Genomic DNA, 22,588 nt, shown 5'->3' on the forward strand with positions numbered 1-22,588 from the left:
TCCCTGCGTGCAACACCAGCGCCGGCCAGGCACAAGAGCACTTCTCATGCATCCCTGGCCAGGAAGCGCAGCGGATGAACAAGTGTTGGAAGTCAATAGTGTGCTTATCATCGATGGGTGTCATGCTTTGGGAAATACCCCATGCTACCACACACCTTCTTCTTCTTCTTCTTCTTCTTCTTCTTCTTCTTCTTCTTGCACATTTGTGTGTGGTCGGTGACGATGCTCCCAAATAATAGCATAAAACTTTCAGGTTGGATAGAAGGAAGAAGCTCTTTACTGTCGGGGTGCTGAAGCACTGGAACGGGTTGCCCAGGGAAGCTGTGCGTGCTCCATCCTATGGCGACGTATAACACCAGGTTGTACAGAGGCTTGGGTGGCAGCTCCTGGCGAGGTATAAGTCCAGGTTGTACAGCGCCATGGGCAACGCGCTTCTCGTGTGAGGTGTCCCTGACAATGACGGGAGGTTGGAACTAGATGATCTTGAGGTCCTCTCCAACCCTAGCTATTCTAGGATTCTAGGGTTTAATGACTCTAAAATAAACTATAAGAAACCAAACCAAAATCAAATGGAATAATAAAATAAAATTTTGTTTCCACTCGAAAGCTTTGTGATTGGTGTCCTTGAAAAAGTTTTTGGAGTTGAAAACCCCTGACATCGCAGAGAAATAAGTCTCACCGTTATTTGGCTCAGGGTGAGTGTAGCGAATGGAATGCAATGGAACAGAACAGAACAGAATGAAATGGACTACACAAGACTAGACTAGAACTGGAACAGGTTAGGCTATGGTATGCCTACGACTCTGCATGACAAGTGATGCCCCAGGTCTAAGGCATCCACCCAGGAGAGCAGCTCTCTGCAGTGTAGGTCCCAGACCCATCCAGGAGACAGGCAAAGGCACAGCTACAGTGTGGCTCAGGCAGGGACTGAAGGACACAGGCTGTGCTGAGGCACGTTCCCTGGGCCCTTGGCAGGAGGCGGTGAGGTGGGGGTCCCGGAGGAGATGGGTCCCAGCCACTGAGGCCTTACAACACCCCCAGAACCCTGGCAGAAGTAGAGCTGCTCTGCTCATAGGCTCTCCTTTAGACACTGATGGTTGGCCACTCTGGGGACAAGAGTATTGGGCCAGGTGGACCTTCTCTCTGATGCAGTACTGTTGCTCTCCGGCTCTCGTGTTTCAGGATGTTTTCCCAAGGGAAACAGCTCAGCCATTTCTAGAAATGAGCACGAGGAAATAAAACCAAATTCATAGGGAACTGAACAGGCATTGCTCACCTCAAAAAGATTTGCAGCCGTTTGCTTGAGGAGCATGTCCTGCTTCAGACTGAGGCTCCGAGCCTTGCTGGTTTCAGGGATGTGCAAACCCAGCTCAACTGGATGAACGCAGAAGACTTCCAAAGAACACATTCCACACCTGCTTTTTGCAAATTTGATCAGATGCTCAAACCATCTCGAGACAATCCACAGCTCTTGCCCCATCGGAAGGTACATGCCTCCTTCCCAGAGGGTGATAGACTTAATGCCTCAACTGGGACATGGCGACGGGTATTCAGTGCCTTCTGCTAGTGCAAGGCTGGGAAGAAGCGTCATCAGAGATTTCCCCACCATGAACTGCTAGGGATGCATGGCTAACATCAAACCTATTTGCGTTGTTAAGTCGCTCTAACCTAGTCCTGATGTTAAAAAATGTGTAATACATGAAACAGTCTTGGAAACGGCAGCTGTGAGTCCTTTCTATGTGTTAGAGGAGGAGATACAGTGTTTTGGATGGCTTTACACTTTGATGGAATGGGAGGAGAGGAGAGAAGGGGAGTGGAGTCTCCAGACAACAGCCTGGGGATATTCTAAATGTATCACATGCCACATAGGACTTAGAATCCTTTGATACCTAGAAATGTCTTCAGATAGGTATGAATTGTATCTGAGCTAAGCACAGAATTAAATACAACAGTTGGTCATTTCATTAGACTAAAAAAAAACCCCAAAACAAAAAAACAAACAAAACCCTACTTTATTTGCATTCTTCTGCAGTGTGTTAGTTTCTCAGGAAGAGGCTTTTCTCATTTAAACCAAGAAGCTACAAGGTCATTGGTGGACACTCTCTTATTGAGCCACCTGTACCAAAAAAAAAAAATAAAGAGGTCACTACCTTTAATTTTTCACCATTATCAGCAGTTCCTTACTACCATGTCTCTGCCTCAGGTTATCATCCAGCTGAGGTGAATGTCCAGCTACCATAATTAGCTGCAGGTAAAATACTTTAGTTAACCCCAGCCTGAAGGATGATGTCAGGATGTACTTGTATGAACCAGAGCCAGCAGAATGAAGAAGTATTTCTATTAATTGAGCAGTAATGAGCACCAGGGTCCATTACCTCTCTCATCACAAGAGATCTATCCAGAAGAGAACCTCTGCCAAACCCAGGAGCAGGCACGGTGATCTGCACCCAGCCGAGAGGCCTCTCTCTGGCTTCATATATTTAATTGTCCCCTGCAGACTTCTCCCTTTCATTCAGCCTTGTACCATGCAGCCTCACAGGAGTCTCAAGCTTTGTAGAATAAAACCTGTAAGAGCAGCTGCTTACTACATTCTCCAGGTGGGAGTAGAAAACCCTGCAAACTTCTTAATTAGTGAAAACAGGACTAATAGAGCAGTAATTATACCTCAAAACCTTTCTGCAGGGATTCTGGCAACAACTTTGTTCCACGTTCTGGTTAGATGTCTAACTGATCCTTTCTTTCGTTCCTGACCATACTCTAAAACCTGACTCAGGTCAGCATATGTTACATGCTGGTCAATTGTCCTGGGTTCAGCTGTAAGAGTTATTTTTCTCCTTAGTAGCTGGTGCAGTGCTGTGGTTTTGACTTTAGCCTGAGAACAACGCTGATAACACCGATGTTTTTAGTTGTTGCTAAGTAATGTTTACTCCGATTAAGGACTTTTCAGGCTTATGCTCTGCCAGGGAGGAGGGGCACAAGAAGCTGGGAGGAAGCAGAGAAAGGACACCTGACCCAAACTGGCCAAAGGGGTATTCCATACCACAGCACGTCATGCCCAGTATGTAAACTGGGGGGAGTCACCTGGAAGGCCCAGATCGCTGCTCGGGTCGGGCTGGGTATCGGTCGGCAGGTGGTGAGCAATTGCATTGTGCATCACTTGTGTTTATTGTTTCCTTTTCTCTTTTAGTTTTATATTCTCAACCCTTGTTATTTCCCTTATCATTATTATCATTGGTGGTAGCAGTAGTGGTTTTGTATTATACCTTAGTTGCGGGACTGCTCTTATCTCAACCTGTAGGAGTTACATTCTTTTGATTCTCCTCCCCATCCCTCCAGGAGTGGGGGGGAAAAAAGGGCGGGGGGAGGGGGGGAGTGAGTGAGCGGCTGTGTGGTTCTGAGTTACCAGCTGGGCTTAAACCACAACATCAATACAGTTTTTTTAGAACTTCATAGTGATATCTGTCAATTGATTCCAATCCAACAGTCAGTGAGCAGAGACTAAGATAAAAAATATCACAGAATTTAACTACAGGTTTTGTTGGAAGGGTGTAACAGAGACCAAAGAATAATTTATTAAAGGCAGTCATAAGTAGTAAAAACAAGCATCGGGGAATGTTGTTGTTATCATAATATGTACAGGAAAAATGACTTTTCACAGAGGGGAAAAAAAAAGCTTACTTCTATAGGTGGTTACTCAAATTACCTGATGTAGAGCAGAATATATTTTGACTTAGGCTTCCAGACGCACTCATAATCTCAATTTTGAAACTCCAGGTTAATTTTCCTTAGTTGGAATGAATACTTGAACAGAATAGGAATTTGTTGAATGTACTTGACACTTCTGTACTCTTTTTTGGTCTTTTTCCTACTTTTAAGCACAGTTATTGAACCAGATGATACATCTTTCCCCTGTATCTCTAAATTTATGATGCCTTATAATGTAAAGAATTTTTGATGTTTAATTGTTTACTGCTTAAAGTCCTTGTTATTAAACAGATTCCTTTTTGTTACAACTCTTCCTGTCTTTATTGAATACCTGTCGTTCAAAGAAAACTTCAACTATTTTATATCAACTTGGATTCATAATAATCCCAGAAGTTCAGTTATGAACATTTGGTAAGGAGTCAGCTGGAGCACCATGAGACAAGATAATTTGCCATAAGATCATACAGCAAGTCTGTCTCACAGCTAAGAAAGAATCTAAGCCTCCTGATTTACCACACTTGGGTTCAGGATTCTTCCAAATGTCATTAGCTGCTGTTGTTGGGCTTTTCACCCTCTTAGACACTATAGGACACCTCTGCTTCTTAATATCACCTAGGAGATAAAACTACCTTGTTTGCACAGAGGTTAAAGGTACAGGAAGGCTGCTAGAAGGTCTCCCTGGAGCCTTCTCTTCTCCAGGCTGAATACGCCCCAACTCTCAGCGTGTCTTCACAGGAGATGTACTTCAAAGTACTCATCTCTCGGTTCCGGGCGCTGAGCCGCCACAGGAACACGTGTCTTCAACGCGCTCGCCGTGTCTCTGAGGCTGTAACGGCAGTGCCCGGGGGGCTGTGGGACAGAGGCAGGCCGTGCTACGGGAGGCTCAAAACCTCTCCAGCAGCGGACGAAGCCGCGGGCCGCAGGTGCAGGCTCCTCCCGCCCGCGGCAGAGGGCGCGGCTCCCGCCACCGCCTCACCGCGCCCCCCGCCGGGGCCTCCGCCCGCGCCGGGCGGGATGCGGGGTGCTCGCAAGCGGCTGTGCTCTGCCTTGGTAGCGGCTTACGGCCTCTTCTCACTCTACGCGGCCTACACTGTCTTCCTCCGGCCCCGCCGCCCGGCCGCCCCCCGTCCGGCGCACCGGGATCGCCGCGGCCCGCGAGGTGAGAGCGGCGGCGGGGCCGCTCCGAACCGCCCTGCCGCGGGCGAGCGGCCCGGCCTGGCTGCCACCACCGGCGGCGCCGCTGTGGGTGTGCTCCGGGGCCGACGCGGTTTGGCAGCCACGGCCTGCCCCAGAAAGGCCTTGGCGGCCCGGGTGTGGGGGAGCGGCGGGGCCTTCCCGCGTTGTGTCCCTCGCCTGGAGAGCACGGGCCAGGCCGAGGGCAGCGCGTCGTCTGCCAGAACCTCTGCTCGGGAGCGCCGCGGCGGGCGGGGCTGGAGGCAACCCCTGAGGGAGAGCGGGCCGGGGCTGAGCCCCATAGCCGGGCCCGCGCTGGTGGCGGCCATTGCCGCAGTGCTTTGTGAAGCGGAGAGGGAGCGCCCGGCCCGGGGCGGCTGGAGGCTTGTTAGGGGTTGCTTGAAATCGCGAGCTGAAAAGAATTCGTCCGTTTGCTAAACTTGTCAGACTGTTCTTTTTATGGTAATTATGCTTTTGGGTTTCTTAGATCATGTTGCCTTGGGAAATGAAGAGTGGAATCCATGGGAAGGGGACGAGAAAAATGAACTGGTTGCCTCTCAGCAGAGATACGAAGCTAATCTTAAGATGATAAAAAATGCAAGATCTCACGTAGAACACACGAGTCTTAGAGTACAGATCTGGGGCAAAGCAGCAATTGGTAAGCAGATGTAATCAATATCTATTAACCACTTTCTGATACAGCACTTTTGTCTGCCTTTTTTTTTTTTTTTCCCCTGAAATGTACATATATGATTGAATAATACAGATAGCTATACAGCAAGAGTGTTAAGGAACTTGTAGATGTAACTCAAATTTACATTAATACGAATATATATAATAGTATTTGGACTCCAGTTTCTTCGTGCCAGTTCAAGGCTGGTTTTCATATCTGTCAAAGAAAATTACTCAAAAGGCAGAGAAACACAGTTACTTTTTTCATGCTTACAAGGCAAGAACAGGCCTCTTACTTGGCTAAACCAGAATATTTATTTTTGTCACGTTTCAACTTTGTGAAATAAAGCATCACACACTGAGGAATAAGGCGTTTTCCGTATTGCAGTACTACTGCTGCTGCTGACCTTGGAAATTATTCAGTTATAGAAGACACTGAGTTTCCTCTCTACATAAACTGGGGGCCAAGATCGTCCCAAGCTCTTTAACTACTGCTGAAGACATATTGTTCTTATTTAGCTCTTTTTGAACATGTAAAATTTCCAGGTTCACTTGAACTTTACTTGCAGATAATTGTAGAACACATTGGCATACTATGTGGCGATGCTTTCCTTCACAAAAATTTGATGTGTTTCAGAAAAGCCTAAGAGAAGTATGTCCTTAAAGTGCTGATTAATATTTTCTCATTCTTAAGTGGTGTGTGTACTGCAAAGAGATGCTAACAGAAGTGGTAGCATGGTATATCTTTATCTGCTGATATTTTGACAGCCCAAGAATCTTTTTAAAGGCCCCAGTGTGTGAAAAATTCATCTTGACTAATTCAAAGTCACATGGAATATGACATAATATATGAGAAGCTTTGTCATTTTTTTCCCACGTTCTTATGTTGTTATGCTTTTTCATTTCCCATAAATATTTTATTTTCTACGAGTATAGAGTAGGCAAGATCTGTGCACTCAAATTCTCGATCCTGTGTTCATTTATGTAGGTCTTTACCTTTGGCAACATATTTTTGGAGGGCACCTTGAGCCAGCTGAGGTGACTGCACAGTGGAGAGAAGGAAGCCAAAAAGCAGGAAAAACATACTTCAGGTACTAGTTGTGTGATGTTGGCTTTAGTTGTGTTACCTTTAACAAATGATGGAATGATTGGAAGGTTAAACAACATAGTGAGATGCACAGATGCATTATTTTGTCTGTCTCAAGAGTTGCAGTTATTTTAGTAACTGGAACAGGCTGCCCAAGGAAGTTGTGGCTGCCCCATCCCTGGCAGTGTTCAAGGCCAGGTTGGACAGGTGCCTTGAGCAACCTGATCTAGTGGAAGGTGTCCCTGCCCAGGGCAGGGAGGTTGGGACTAGGTGATCCTAAGGTCCTTTCCAACCCAAACCATTCTCAGTTGTAAATACTTTACATTTGTCATGTTTTGATAACTCTGGAATATGCACACAATTTCTTATTCAAAATTATCACAAAGAATGGTTACATTTACTCATGGAAACACATACTTGATAGAACCAGCAAATTATAGCCCAAACACGTAACTATTAACAAATAGAAAACTGGGGAGCAGTTTCATCTGTTCTATGAAAAAATGTGGAAGGCCTTACTGATGCTGAGAGGGAAGGCAGCCAAGAGACCTCAGGAGGATGGGAAAAACAGCCCTAGGAAAAGTTGAAGAACTGGGGTTTGCAACTCATAGCTGACTGAAAGAGGCGTGGAGTTGTGAGGCAAGAAAATGTCTCTTGTTATTTGGTTTCTGTTCTGCTCTGGGAAAAGAGACTTCACTCATTCATTCATAAATAGGACTGTATCAAAACCATGATTTGTTTCTATTTATAACAAGAAACATTCTGTGAGCATCTGGTTAACTGCTTGATTTACAAAGATTACACTTGAAGCACTGCTTGTTTTTAAAATGGGTTTTGATCTGTGATCATGCATGTCTTAATCGTAAAACATTTTATATTTAGTGAACAATATAGAACTTTTCTCTAAGGTCATATTTAATACCATTTTTAAGGCTTTCTGTAAAGATAAAGTAAAAGCTGAAGGATTTTATTTTTTTTTTTAGGAGTCTGCAGTAGTAGCTCTCCCACAACATTTAGTCACTTGCACCAGGACACACCTGTTAAAAAAGCTTTCTTTTAAAGAGTAAATGATGTGCTTAAGTGTTGCTTCAGAAAGGTGGTTATGCCTCACACAAGAAGATAGGGTTCTAGTTGAAATTTGCAGATAATGTTTGAAGTAAATACGTGATTGTGAATTGAAAGGGATTTTTTAAGAGAAAGGGTACAATGCTTTCTTTGAATAGAGACTAGTGCCTGTAGTGTTATCTTGGTGGGAAGAGACTTGTTTCCGGAAGTAAAATTTTACATGCTTTAGAAATCAATGACACTGTCAGATAGATTGTCTTCTTGGTATGGGTATGAGAATTTTTTCCAAGTCCTTGCTTCTCATGTTTATAAAATGAAAATAATTTGCTGCACTTAATGAGTCTGTCACTTGACTGATTATGGTTATTTTCTCTCTGGTGTGCCTGTTTCAGATGAAAAATAGCCTCGCATGATTCCTTAGGGTATGCTTCTCTCAAAGAAAGACTTCTATACTAGCATTTAAATACCTTCTTGTTATGTTTAGAGGGACCAGGGATAATAGAGTCTTTAACTTCAACTTGGATGCTAGATCCTATAAAAATACAGAGTTTAAGTTTGGTACCAATCTAAGTTAAAATTTGACAGGTTAGTAGGAACTTGTGTAAAGTATAGAAAATATACAAATATCACTGTTACTTAAATTATTAGGATTTTGAAATGAAATTGTTGACATTCTACTTTTTACTTAAATGGGAAGTATTTTTTTTGGAGCTTTTTTTTGGTCAGGAATAATTAGTACATGATTTTAGCTGCTCTCTGGTTAGAAGATGTTCTAGAATTGTGGACTTCTTTATTGTCTGGCTGAGGTAAATGATCTCCATTTGATTACTAGATGAGGCTAGAGGGAACTAGCTGAGGTGGCATATTTGGAGAATATGTGCTGTTGTGCAGTTTTTTGTGGTAAGTAATGATTGTTAAAACATACAGCTCTCATGAATGTTTTTAAAGAATGTCAAATCTAAAGACACAATGCCAAAATATCTCTTGGACACAGGTGCATGAATAAGCCCATTTTGTATATATTTATGATGGAGAATACATGTTTTATATAGATTTTGATGGCTTCCAGTTTTTACCAAAGAAGTTGCCTAAATAATGCTAAAAGTATCAGCTTCTTCATGAAATGCAGGGACATGTATTTAAAAACACGAGTGGAGAAAGAACTGCTTAGCTGTGGATTCTAGTGACGTGTTGGCACATTCATACAAGAAGAGAGCAGGGTTTAGGACTTTTCTTGGCCTGAAGCAATTCACATCCTTCCCTCCTGTCATCTAGGAGGATGTTGTAGAGCAGGGAGTGCCAAACTCCTTATCTCTTGTCCTTAAGTAAGAGCATTCCTAAATTTCTGTTCCACTGAGAGTCACACCCTCTCTGTTTTGTAAACGTTCAGTGCTGCCTTCCCAAAATCCCTGTTAACTCCAGCAGTTCAGCAGTTCTTAAGTCCGATTCTCCTGTCCTCCTTACACAAGTTGCAACCATCATGGTTCATGCCAGCATGAAAGCATATTGGTCAGCAAAGATTTCTTTACCTGCCAAAGGATTGTGCTAAGGATAGCTTGTGACAATTCAGTTTCCTTAATACCCTTTGGTGAAGCTTTTTGAAAATCCAAATACACTATGTCTGCTGGATCCCCTGTATCTGTGTTATTGACACATTCATAGATTTCCTTCAGATTAGTGAAACAGCAGTGTTTGTCCACATATGTGATCAGTGAAATTACCTTTTGCTAAGATACAGTGATCTTACTATTTATTACACTCTTCCAAAGAGGGAATTTATACTCTGGTCTGCTCCAGAGTCCTGAAGTTGTTTTGTAGATGGGAGTGACGCTGGTGGACCCCTTCTTTTAAGGCATAGTGTCTCTTTATAATGACAGCTGCACACCTTTGCCAGCAGTTCTGCAATTCCATGTTTGGATTCCTGAAGAATTCCCAAGTGAATGCCATCCAGGTCCAAATCCTCCATTTGATGTAATACTTGTGGTCTTTTACGTTATATTTCTTGCTGAAGAGAATGAGTTAGGTACAGGAATTTTTTTCTGCTATGGCTTTCTCATCCCATTTTAAACTGATGTCCCTCCAGTTCTGTAGTTGTCTTTTTGGTATATTTTTAATATATTTTGGTTTTCATGTATTTCAAGAACCTTTACTTTCAACCTAAACATCTTTTTGCAAGATGCTTTTCAAATTGCTTTTAGCCTTAATTTTCTGTTTGCATTTCAAGAGCAGTGTTTTGTGAGGTTTGATGTCCTCCTTGTTTGGGCAAGCTTTTCATTGTTTTCAGTGCTGACCTTTGCCCTTTGACAGCTTCCCTAACTTTTCTATTCAGTCATATGCATTCTGGAGGTCTGGTTTTTTCCTTTTGGATTGAGGCACACAGCATGCCTGAGCTCCTTACATAGTGTTTTTGAACAGCCTACAAGCTCATTGCAAGCTGCTTCTTACTTGGGCTACTCCTGGCAGAGGGATTTTTTTCTCGATTTTTCTCATTTTTAATTTCTTTGTTTCATATGGAGTATCTCTATGCTGGATGTATTTGGTACATTCTCTCCTGCTGCAGTGTTAAGCATAATCATACTGCTATTGCAGAATGGCTGTCTGACTAACACCTTTGGAGTTAAGTCTGAATGACCCAGTCTGAAATAGCATCTTCTCATATGGGTTCTAAGACTAGTAAGGAACAACAAGGACTTGACAGGAAACAAGTAATTTATTGAGTCCAAAAGTGTAATCTTCCTTATACCATCCTTGAGCTAACCTTCATATGGGTAGTGAAAATCTCTTAGAACTACTGCCTTAATTTTGTAGCTTCTGTAATCTCCCTTACGTTTCTCGATCATGTTCTGACTGGGAGTTAATAGTACAACCTTAGCCTTGTGGTTTTGTTGTTGAAGTTTGGGATTTCCATACTTTTCTATTTTCCCAACTTTTTGACGTTGTTAAAGTTCATATTTTCCTACACACCGGTCACTGCTTCCCCACCTGTACATCTGGTTATTCCTGTAAAGTTGATAAGTTTCACAACATAGATGAAACCATTTTTCCCCAGGTCTCTTTTTCAAGGCGATCACTGGATTGGCTACATACATGATTCACTGTTTTAGGCATTCTGATGCTCAAGGTGTTCTCTCTTACAAATCTTTTCTCATTGTCTGTTCTCATGTCTGTTAAACTGAGTGGAGTCTTTTTGCACTCTTGGTTCCAAAATATGCAACTTCCATCAAGACAGCAGCATATCAGTTTAACTCACGTTTACAATATGCTTGCCTAAGGTCAGTCTGCTTTAGATAACCTCATTGGAGTAGTTTTTACAGCTTTTGCTGTGAATTTTGTTTTCCTCACTAAGCACACTTGACCTGTCGGTCTCAGTGCTTCATAAGTTAAAACTCATGCTCATTCTGAATTAAGTTTTGCTGGTAGCTGAAAAACTGTAGTAATGCAGCAGACTTGAAAAACTTAACACTTGACTCTTGAGGGGGGGGTTACTGTTATTTTTTTCTTTTCCTTTCTACTCTTTCAAAGCTGTAATCACTAATCCTTTGAGTTCAGTCAATAAATAGTTAGCAGTTACTGAAGAACAAGAACTGAAGCAAACACTGGTTTGTTTAATTTAGGTTTGTAAATAGCTGTTGTCAGACACTTGTAAATTGTTAGTGATTTAATGATTTTGCTACATGATTGAAATTCCTCTGCGAAATACATTGTGAAAGCTCTAGAAATGCAATTTTCTACCTGAAATATTTGTGCTTACTAGTTTATATCAGAGCCTAAAGTTTGACCTGGGTCACTCAGGCAACATAAGTTTACATTTACTTAGATACTTCTCATGTTACAGATTCTACTCAGTATCAATGACACAGTGGTTTTGTGGTCTAACCTTAACTGCACCAAAATTACAAGTATTTGTAGTAGTATGTAGAAAAGTAGTATGCCAGACCAGTCTTTCATGATGATACTTGGTTTAGTATACTGTTACAGATTTTTGGGAGGGCCTCTCTCTTGTTCTGATACAGTATTCATTGATTATTACTGGAATTAAAAGAAGGTTGACTTTCAGTGAATATCAAAGTATATCCCTTTTTTTTTTTTACAGTTGATTGGTTTACCCACATGTTGAGTTTCGAATATGGTAGTAGTTCTGATTTATTGACAAAATACCTTATTTTCATAAGTCTGAATCTCCTTTTTCCTGAATAAAAATGAAGGCAGCTTTATTCCCGTGTTAAGCTGTAAATACTAACAACAGAAATGGTTACAGCTTCACAGTTACTTTGCAGTATACTGCATTTACTTTATAGAAGGAAAAAAAAAATCTCTGGAGTACGGACTGTGTAGTAAGGATGTTTAGAGCATTAAGGTAAATAATTTGTCTTAAGGGTGTTTACTGTGTGTATTTTGGTTTTCACAGCTTCATCACTGGTCCCTCTGTAGTTCCTGGCTACTTCTCAGTTGAAGCTGAAAATGTTGTGCTAGTTCTGAATGGAAGAGAAAAAGCAAAGATCACTTACGCCACTCAGTGGTTGCATTACGCACAAACGTTAATTCAGACTCACAAACTACAGCATGTAGCGGTTGTGCTGCTTGGAAGTGAGCAGTGCAACAATGAATGGATTCAACCGTATCTGAAAAGAAACGGAGGATTTGTAAATCTACTCTTCGTTACGTATGACTGTGCTTTGGTAAATGAAGAAGATATTTTCCAGTGGCCTTTAGGAGTAGCTACGTAAGTGCTCTAGACACAAGTTATGATTGAAACAGAATTGTTATGCATAAGGTATGGGAAATACTCCTGAATGTTACTGCTGATACCCAAAGCAATTACAGTAAGTAAACAGCAGAACGTGAGCCTGTTAATGATTTTCTAAATCAAGCATTGGAATCTTTGGAATTGCATTGAGCAATAAAAATGATAACAGGAAAAGAATGCTGGGATTGAGGGAGCTTAAAAAAATGAACCCGTGTCTGGTTGGGTTTTCTGTTTGATTATTTTTTTCTTTAGTAGATCTGTTGTTGAGATTTATCATAACTGCTGATGTAATATGTACCAGTGACATGGGGATTTAAAAGATATTTAGGTAATTAAATTCCAGCCACTGCTTGTTTAGGAACGGGATGGTACTGGTGGTGCTTTTTTTAACCCTTTTTATTTCTCTCAAAAGGAAATTTTATGGCTCCCATTTGGAATTACCGTACTTCAGTATCACATATAAGCTGCTTTAACTGCTTACTCGCAAAAACGTTTTTGATATGCTTACTGCTTAAACTATTTATGTGGAGTATATAAAGGTTTGGTTCAGTTAGATTCATTTGTATTCCATATTAACAGGCTTAATAGTGGTTTAGCTACTTATAGTAATATAAGATGAAAAGAATACAGGGTTATATTCGTATCTTGTGTGGAATTTAAATTCAGTATCCTGTATTGAGCCAGTTGGCAAACTGTATGGAGTTTTTATATGTAGCTTGAACACAGTGTCATTGAAATAGACTAGGTTTGAATTCTTGTTGGTGTCTGAGGATTGATGGCGTTGGAAGTTCCTGAGCAAGAAGTTGAGTTTTGAGATGCAAACATTAAGGTGACATAACAGAAAGTAATAATAGTTACAACAGTAAACTGCAGTGCAAAGCTGGGTGGAGAAAGATGAATCAGGTATCAGAATGGGGCTTTGCAGCCCTTGCACACCAACTGTTGTAAAAATTGTTGTTAAAGGTATGCAAATGTGCCAGATTTTCCAAATGAAGAGGGAAAACAGAGATGTAGAACCCTACAAAAATATTTGGCTTGAAGAAAAAATGGTTCTCTGAAAGTAAGTGAATTAATATTCATCACTCAGCAGAATGTGGAAAGGACTCTTCCATCAAAATTTGGGAATGTAAAGAAACTGAATATGTCTTCAGAACCATTAACAGCAATGAAGAAAGCAATATGAAATAGAGACTACCTTTGAAACAAGTAAGAATTTGGATCAGAGTATGGCTTTCCTTACATAAAAAAGAAACAGGGAAGTAGAACAATGATCCAGCAAAAATAACAACAATAGAAGGAATATCTATGTGTCTTTCAGAATGCAAAGGAGCAGAAATTTCTTAACATTCAGCTGTTGCAGAAAAAATACTAACTTTATGTAATGAAAAAGTTAGTGCCAGCCCTTCAGCTGCAGCAGTGTTTTACTGACTGTCATGCTGACCAAAATCAGTGAAGTACGATTCAAGGAATCAGTCAAAATAAAAATGTCTGATGTGGTGAAAAGATGTCTGGAATGGTGGCATACAGTTTACATTGGATCCCAAGACTTTGCATTGGTTTTGTTGAATCCAATAAGACAAGTTAAATAGCTTGTATGACAGCTATTTAGTAGCCTAAAGATTAGATTAATGAAGTCCACCCAGATCAAAGTGAGATTTTACTTTGAGAGGATACCAGTGGTATTTTTAGTTATTAAGTATGTCCAGAGATTAAGATAGCTGACGCTTAAACTCCATAGTTACCATTAACCCAGCCATTTCAGTCACAACTAGAGGTTGTATCAAGAGCAGCTGTTTTTGAAAAAGCATGTTTCTCAAGGACATTTTGTAACATGCACACATAATATCTCTGATGTCAAAAGAAAACATAAGTAATCTGGAAAGTCTCTGAAGAGAGGCCAAAGGGAGTAGAGACAAACTTTTAGGACATGACTTGCACTGGCTTGCTTGTGTGTCTGTGTTTATAGATGTGTATTGGGAACAAATAGGTTGTTTTAGTCTTAGAATCTGCTGCAGTAAAGATGAAATGGTGTAAAATGTTTTTTCTTTTGACATAAAACATACACTTGTCTAATGCATATGTTGTTTTTACAGCTACAGAAATTTCCCAGTTGTAGAACCCAGCTGGTCAATGCTACATGATCCAAGATCTTACCTATGTAATTTCTTAGGAACAGTTTATAAGAACTCTTCTAGGGAAACGCTAATGGAAGTTCTGCATCAGGATGGGCTTGACAAACTTTGCTGGATTGCAGCCAGAGAACAGTAAGACTCTGATTTACTTTGTGAAAATATTCAGAGTTTTTTGTGTGGTTCGTTATTACCAATCCTTTCTTGAACGTTAAAAAATGGTACATTTTTTGTGTATGTATTATGACAGTAAGTCATAATTAAAACAGAGAACATTCCTGACACTCTTTGTTTAGGTCTTCATAACATGACAGCCTTTCTGTTGCTATATTTTACATAAAGCATATTTTTAGATATATAGAAAAATCCCTGATGTATCCCACATACAAAGACCATATTTCTTTCTTTTTTTTTTTCCTTATATACATTTGATGATGGTGGGAGAAGAAAAATTCATCTTGCACCTTGTGTGTGTTAATGTCTTAGTAGAACAAAGAGACATCTATGTTTTGTTGTGTTCCATATAAGAGACTGGCTTTAATCTGTACAGCATGGCTCTCATTTCAAGTAGGTAGAACAGATCTTTTGACTAACAGGATCAGGGTTCTGATTGTATGTATTAATTTTGCCAAGCAACACCTGTAAAATGTTTGATAGCATTGGGAAGACCTCAGCTACCCTGATGAAGAATCTCCGGAGATGGATTGTATCTGTGACATAAAAGGTACTCTGAGGTGCTTCAAGCAGATGGATTCAGCTTAACGGCTTGCTTTACATCCTAACTTTTGAAGAGCAAATCTCTATGGAGCTCAAGTATTTGAGGTCAAAAAAAAAAAAAAAAATCATTAAGAAGTCCATTGAGTGTGTCCCTGTATGTCTGTTTCTGAACTGTGATGTGAAGTAAATTGACATATGCATCATCCAGGTCATGCAGATTTAAAGTGGTGTTTCAATTTGCTTGTTATACTTCTAAGTATTAATAATTCCCTGAAAGGACCATATCTTAAAAGCGTTGCAGTCTGTTTTTTACAGTGACTGACATTTTCCAAAAACTTTTAGAAGACTCTTTAGGTATAGTTAAGACTAAAAGTAAAAGCCAGTTGATTGTGTGTGCAATGTAAAACTCTTATGTTGACAGCATTTTCAGTTTTATAGATAATTGAAATAAAAGCATATCTCTTACTTTTTTCATTGCAGTGCGTGTGGGGAAAAATAGTAATTTTCAACCACTTTACTTTCCTAGGTGGCAGCCTCAAGAAACAAATGAAAGTTTCAAAAACTATCAAGATGCCTTGCTGCAGAGTGATGTGACATTGTGTCCAGTGGGAATAAATACAGAATGCTATAGAATATATGAAGCTTGTTCATATGGATCTCTGCCTGTTATAGAAGATGTAATGACACCAGGTGATTGTGGAAATTCATCAATGTACCACAGTGCTCCATTACAATTATTAAAGACCATGGGGGCTCCATTTATCTTTATTAAAAATTGGAAAGAGCTTCCTGCTGTTCTAGAGAAAGAAAAAAAAATGAGCTTACAGGATAAGATTCAAAGGAGAAAAAAGCTTTTAGAATGGTATCGAAACTTTAAAGCATGGATGAGACAGAAATTCATTAATACTCTGGAAAATTCATTTTTGCACAGCGATAAAGGTTAAATTGTCCCTTTTGAAAATCTAGACTAGATTGAAAGCTTAATTTCCATTAACCTTCTGAGGAAGCCTTTATGCAAAAGTGATCTCACAGGGCAGATGCATTCCTTTTGAAGTCAACAGAATTGCACTAGCTTGGCCAGGAGCTACATTTGGTCCTCCATCGTTAACAGTTTCCAGAGAGGTTGTTGACTTAGCAGGATGGTAGTCTGTAAGGATGTCAACAATTTTGTTACTAGTTTTACAATTTCCATGTTGCTGTGTGACCTGATAATTTATTCTTTTTTAAGAGACTATCTTTTGAGCTCATGAAGTTGTTAAAATCCAACATGAGAACAGCAGTTGTGCTCAAAGGAAAGAAGAATGAAAGCTGTATTGTACAGGGTAATTTATTATGTAGACTGAAGAAGAAAAGTATGATTATAGCAAAATTGCCAGGTTTAGCACAATCATTAAGATATATCCTGGTAAGGTGCTTGTTTTGAAAATGTGAACTGTTTACTTGATTGACATTTCATTTCCAAGAAAGTGGCCATAAAGCTAATTAAACACTGTGGAATAAAAATATATATTTCAAGGTAAAAACAGAGACCTTTTTCTTAGACATGTTTCATAGCAATATATTTCTCCTTTAACTTCAGATATGAAAATTGCTTTCTTTCGTTTCTGTTTAGTCTTGGGACATAACCCTTCTGAAGTTCTGCTCGGGGAGTATTAATTACCTGCAGTTACAGCTGCACATTCCAAACACCAGGCTTGAAATGTAGATCTGCTTGTAGCTTACCTCATAGCTCAAAATCTGCTGAAACTTGTCAACCCCAAAAGATGGCAGAAGTATAATATTGGATGTTTATGATACTACATGTACAAGCAGTTTCAGCAAGTTTTGTCAAATGTAACCCAAGGGATCTGTTACTGTTCTTGTATATCAGAAATGAGTGTGTAATGAGTATTACCTTCAGAGTGTTCAGGTGAGCCGTGTTACTGTTAAACAGTGACATACCAAAAGTGGTGTTAACAGCCAGTTTTCTGGTTTTGAGTATCAGTGTGCCATGCGCGTTCATTCTCATGCAGGAATTCAAAAGCTAGTGGAACTGTACTGCTAAGTAATATCCATTTGCGTAATGATACTATCTAGTACTGGAATAAACCACACACACAAAAAAACCCAAACGAGCAGCAAACAATGACAAAAAAATATGTATACCCACTAGGTTTTAGTTTGCTAACAGTCAATGGTATTCACGGTGGCTACTCTAGATCTCAGTATAAGGTATGTTTCAGAACACCTGGATTTTTGGAGCTTGTATTCCATATGCTTGCAAGAAAAAGATAGTGAAAAAGATAGTCAATCCCCTGCACGACATGCCCAGGCAGGAGCAGATAGTATCTACTGTCATTGAGAAGATGAAGAATCAATTCAGGTGTTTGAGAGGAGAATGCATGCTCTGCTGTTGCAGTCAGCCCTCTGGTTCGAGCTGGGGTGGTGAATTACGGCTTTCCAGAGCACACAGCATCAACTTGAGGCCTCTTATAGCCATGCATGCTGTCTCTGTTGGAGAGGGACTTCAGCACAGAACCAAGCGTGTCTTGAAACAAGAATGCCAATTGTAACCTCAGATACTGCACAGATTGCTCATTATGCAGTGTTTTGCATCAGACTTAGATTTGTATGCAGAATAGATAACTACCAGTTTCATTATCGGAGGTGTTTCCTGCTGATGAAGATTACATTAAGCTGGATTGCCTTGCTATAAGAACAAACAGATCTAGCTTCTCATAATTTCATGTAGCTTTTGTCTCTCCTACGTAATTTTGAATCTATTAAGAGTGGCTGTGGACACGTGGTGTAAACTGTTTAAAAGATCAGCTTCTAGAGAGCAATATGTTTCCAAAGAAACATAACTAGTCTTTATAACTGCTGGTAATCCTGTAGATAAGGAAGTGGCTTGCAAAAGATCTGGCTGCCAATTGCTTAGCATTCTTCAACATTTAAGTTGTGACTGTGTTTCAATAGTTAGGTTTCCTGGTATTTTTAGACTGGAACTTATACAATGAGTGATAAAACTAAGAGCTTTCTAGAAGCCTTTATCACAGCAGTTACTAAGATGAATTAGGATTGCTGTGTGCTGGAATCTCTCTTGGCTTATTGCCTTCACCAAAACACTTGCAAACCCACAGAAATAAAATGCTGTTACTTCTTGGGAAACATTTCATGTTAGTAATAACCTCTAAGAGCTGGGCAAACTCAGAAGCAGCTTCCATGCTATAGAGTCCTAAAATATTTCCAGGAATTTTTCCTGCTGGGATGGGAGACATGAATGATGGTTGAACAAGGTTATGCTTGTTTTGGCGTGCTCATAAAGACTGACACTGGGAGAGACAGAAGTATTTCAAATGCAGTTTCAACTGTGCCCTAAGAAACTGCTACTTCCAAGAGTATTGTTACCATAAGGCTTGTTGGGACTGCCGTTTTCCAGTAGCTAAGGAGGAGTTTAATGTTTATGTAGTGCAGTGAATCCTACACAAAGGCTTTGATGAATCACCACCCAAAAAAAAAAAGCTGACCTGATGAAAGTGTGCCTGAAAGGATGATGTACATATTAATTTGGATCCCAGGACTTTATGTTGGGGTTTGGTTTTGACTCCACAAAGAAAAGTTAAAGAAGTTTGTACAATAAGCCCTTCTGGCTTCACTCCAGAGTGACGGTAAGGTTCTAAACTCGTCTGATCCCAGCAGCTTATGTGGTTACAAAAAATTGCATAAGTTTCTTACTCATCACCTGTCCATAAATCATGACTGATAATCCTCTTGATAAAGAAACAGCTTGCAAATGGTCACGTTACCAACTGATACTTAAACTTTTTGGGTGGGTCAAACGTCAGGATTTCTTCAGTGCCTTCTGAACAATAAAGGCCAGTAAATGGGTATGTATTTTTATCTTGTCAATATAAATTCTTTTCACATCTTTACTTGAATCTGAGCATGAAGGACTGCTTTGAGTGTTAAAACCCCTCCATGTGACTTCTAAAGAATGTAAAAGCTGAAAAGGCACTAGAGGTAAAAAACAAGAGTGAAGAGGAATGCCAATGAGAAAAAGTTTAATGCCTAAATACGTTTCTTGTGTATTTAATTTAAAGTTTTTAAGAGAAAATCCGTCTGAGAGCTGGAACTATACAGCAGTAAAATGGTGAGGCAAAGAGTTTCAAAACGGGCTATGTAATATTAGTCCCCTAGGGTCAGGTGTTTCAGTTTGGCTGGTATTTTAAGTGTCTCTGATTCGAGGTCCAATAAAAGGCCTCAGTCTTCAGAGAAAACTGGTACACATTTTGAAAATCAAGAACCTATTAAGATAGCTCTAGTTCAGTACCCAAAAGCCACTGTCTGGTTTCGAGAAGCTAGCCACACAGCCAGGTACTTGTACGGTAACATCTCCTACCTCCTGGTTGTGCTGAGTCCAGCGTGTGCTTTACTATTCACATTTTCCTCTCTGGGACCCAAGTGCAACTGAGTGAATGCTGCTGTAGTAGAACACAAGAGGTTTCTGATCCATAGTCCCAAAACACACATGTTTTGTCAAGCATGCCATGGAATAATGTGACTCGTTCTCTCAGCCAGTCTTCCACCAGCTTAATCACAGAGGGATAGTTTTAGGTAAGTATCCTTAAATTCTTTCCTAGTTGATAGTCTGCACAGTCCCATCTGACAGTGCGAAATGTGTGATTTTCATGTGACAGCATTTGCCATTCCTATGGTCTTCATTTTTTTTTCATTTTCAGGAATGTATCATTTGTGGCTTGAGCTGCATTTAAAAAAAACCACACACACACCCCCCCCCCCAAAAAAGGAAGCAAACAAACCCCACAGAACTGAACCATTATATACAATTTCCATTAAATGTGTTTTCAGAAGATATGAAATGCAAACCAAATGCATCAAACAGAAATGAGTCATTCACTAACATCCAGATGAAGACAAAACCCATGAAAGACAGCAAGTTGTGCAGGTGGCTGCAAATAGAGAAAAACTAATCTCTGAATGACTGAAATTAGCTTGATTCTTTCAGATGAAGTTATTCAAACAGCATAAATCTGTTAAATTTTGTATTTTGAAGTTTGCTGTATCAAAGTATTTTTGTTCAGGGCCCAGAATGCAAGGTTTCTGCATAAGTGATTTCTTTCTTTTCATGGTTTTCCTTCTACAATGGAGTTTTCTGAAGAATAAGAGTAGTCATAGAATCACAGAGTCACAGAATGGTTTGGGTTGGAAGGGACCTTAAAGATCATCCAGTTCCAACCCCCCTGCCATAGGCAGAGTCACCTTCCACTAGACCAGGTTGTTCAAAGCCCCGTCCAACCTGGCCTTGTCCCTGGCCATGAGGGGAGATCCGCCTTAAGTAATATTCACATAGATGCTGAAACATTTTCCTCTGTGGCTGCTTATTTACTACAATTCAGTGTTTGTGACAACCCTTGTCAGCAATGAGGCTAACATGGAGCTAGATGCTAACGCACAAAATGCTCTGGGACTGAAATCCGCAGGTTCAAGCCTTTGGTCCAGCTTAGGCAGAGCAGGGACACTGCCACTACTGCTGCCCAGCAGCCATTTCAGAAACATGACCACAGTTAAGGGCTGTGGCCAACCTCTTTGCCCCTACTTTTGACTGGGAAAAAAAGATGTTTCCTTTGTCATGGTGGAAAGCTGGGAATAATACACAAATACTGAAATTCTGTATAAGACATGAAAACAGTCCCATGCTATAGAAGACAGAGGAAACCATCTCTTTCTCTGAAGGAACTTGAAAGACCCAAAGAAATGTCTGACAGGCTTTGGCATAAAAACTGATTATTTTTTTCTTCTCTTTCACTTCTGTTTTCTCTTTCTCATACTAATCATATTTTCTGTTAAATGGCATTTCATCAAAATAACACTACGCTAGAATTGAGCTATTTGAACAGTAAGATCTAACCTGTGATGGTGGAAGGTAGCAGCAATGTTTGGACCTTGCTTGATGTTAAAGAATTTTACAGGATAAGCAATACTCGAAGTTGAAGATGTCCCATATTCTGGACAGGATACTATCACTATTTAACAACCTTTTTTTATTCATTAAAATGTGCAAAACCATGAATATATTACGAAAGGTGCTGTTTCACTGAAATTCAAATTATTATAATAGTCCTGAGCAAATTTAGTAACAGAACTAAGCTTGAAGATAGAATACTTAGTAGATTTTGATAGCCTTATTACCTAGTTTGCTAGTAACATAAATGAGGCAATTGCTACTTCAGGCATAGCACAAAGATTTCTTTATATACTTAAACAAGAACTATTGTATCAGAAACTACATATTTTTTATAAACAATATTCTGTTGTCTGCTACCATTGCATATGAGGAAAGTAGGTAGTTTGATTTCAAGAGTTACTCTTAGTTTCCACAAACACAGCCCAATGGACTTGAGTTTATGGATTCTCTTTTTGAATATGGATCTCCATATTCCTTATTAATATGGATCTCCATATTCAGAATGAATATGGAAATTGAGAATTAAAGACAGCTCTGTTTCCACTAAGGAGAAATGGAATGTCCTGATTAATTGCTGTAGGAATTTAAACAGTGTTTCACACTTTCTTCAAATTCGAGCATAGATTTAAGACGGTGATGTGTACTCTCTGGTATGCAGTCTTTAATTGCATATTTCTTATTGCTGGAGGGTTCAGTTTATTAATTTAATAGTGATTTAACAATCTGTGTCAATGCAACCCGTTGTTGATGATTGTAGAGTATCATGATTGCTTTAAAGTGAAAACTAAGTAGTCTTGTTAATGCTAAAACCAAAGACAATATACCATCTGATGAGTTTAGAAGCAGGAATCTGCATGTTATGCCATGTTGTACCAATTTTCCTTCCTTCCCCTGCCTAATTTGACTCTGACTGTTTCTTTTATGTCTCGTCTCTTTACTTCTTTAGACCCTGAGAACTGATTTTACTCAGCTGACTCTCTTTTCACATCGCTATTTTCAAACTATAGCAAATTGCTTTCTACCTGGTAGGGATATAATTTCTGTGTCCCCATGGAGAATTTCCACCAGTTACCAAATCTTAGTGTAGATGTAATTAGGCTTTTGCTGAATTTCTGCCTTAGCAAAGCTTTTGCTGTTACACAGCATGCTGCCAAAGTATCTATCTGTAGGATATTACATTATCTGAGTGCTTGTTTCTTAAACATTTACAGTCTGTTGTTTCAGATTTGTGACTGTATCAAAAGTTCACTGAAAAGGATTATGTTTGTAGGAGCAGAAAAGAGGACTAACTTCAAACATCTCTTTGCTTTCCATTTTGCAGCATTCTT

General features: G+C 39.9%; 1 protein-coding gene across 2 annotated transcripts; it reads left to right on the forward strand.

Moving 5' to 3' along the window:
• The first annotated feature begins 4,417 nt into the window (after window positions 1-4,417).
• RXYLT1 (ribitol xylosyltransferase 1) lies at window positions 4,418-16,818 on the forward strand. Of its 2 annotated transcripts, XM_030479702.1 has the most exons (7): window positions 4,418-4,864; window positions 5,366-5,536; window positions 6,539-6,641; window positions 12,111-12,425; window positions 14,543-14,713; window positions 15,822-16,261; window positions 16,324-16,818. In XM_030479702.1, the coding sequence occupies exons 1-6, from the start codon at window positions 4,444-4,446 to the stop codon at window positions 16,237-16,239; spliced, it is 1,599 nt and encodes a 532-aa protein (XP_030335562.1). In that variant the 5' UTR covers window positions 4,418-4,443; the 3' UTR covers window positions 16,240-16,261; window positions 16,324-16,818. The 2 variants fall into 2 exon arrangements, with proteins under 2 accessions (XP_030335562.1, XP_030335561.1); XM_030479701.1 differs by having other exon boundaries at window positions 15,822-16,818.
• Window positions 16,819-22,588: the final 5,770 nt, after the last annotated feature.

Source organism: Strigops habroptila, chromosome 3 (assembly GCF_004027225.2).
Source record: "Strigops habroptila isolate Jane chromosome 3, bStrHab1.2.pri, whole genome shotgun sequence".
NCBI classification, from domain to species: domain Eukaryota; kingdom Metazoa; phylum Chordata; class Aves; order Psittaciformes; family Psittacidae; genus Strigops; species Strigops habroptila.

Excerpts from the sequence above, each read along its gene's own strand:
- RXYLT1 (XM_030479701.1), top strand. The coding sequence starts at position 4,444 with ATGTACTTCAAAGTACTCATCTCTCGGTTCCGGGCGCTGAGCCGCCAC. Across the intron at positions 4,865-5,365 it reads GGATCGCCGCGGCCCGCGAG|ATCATGTTGCCTTGGGAAAT; the intron begins GTGAGAGCGGCG and ends TGGGTTTCTTAG. Across the intron at positions 12,426-14,542 it reads TGGCCTTTAGGAGTAGCTAC|CTACAGAAATTTCCCAGTTG; the intron begins GTAAGTGCTCTA and ends TTGTTTTTACAG.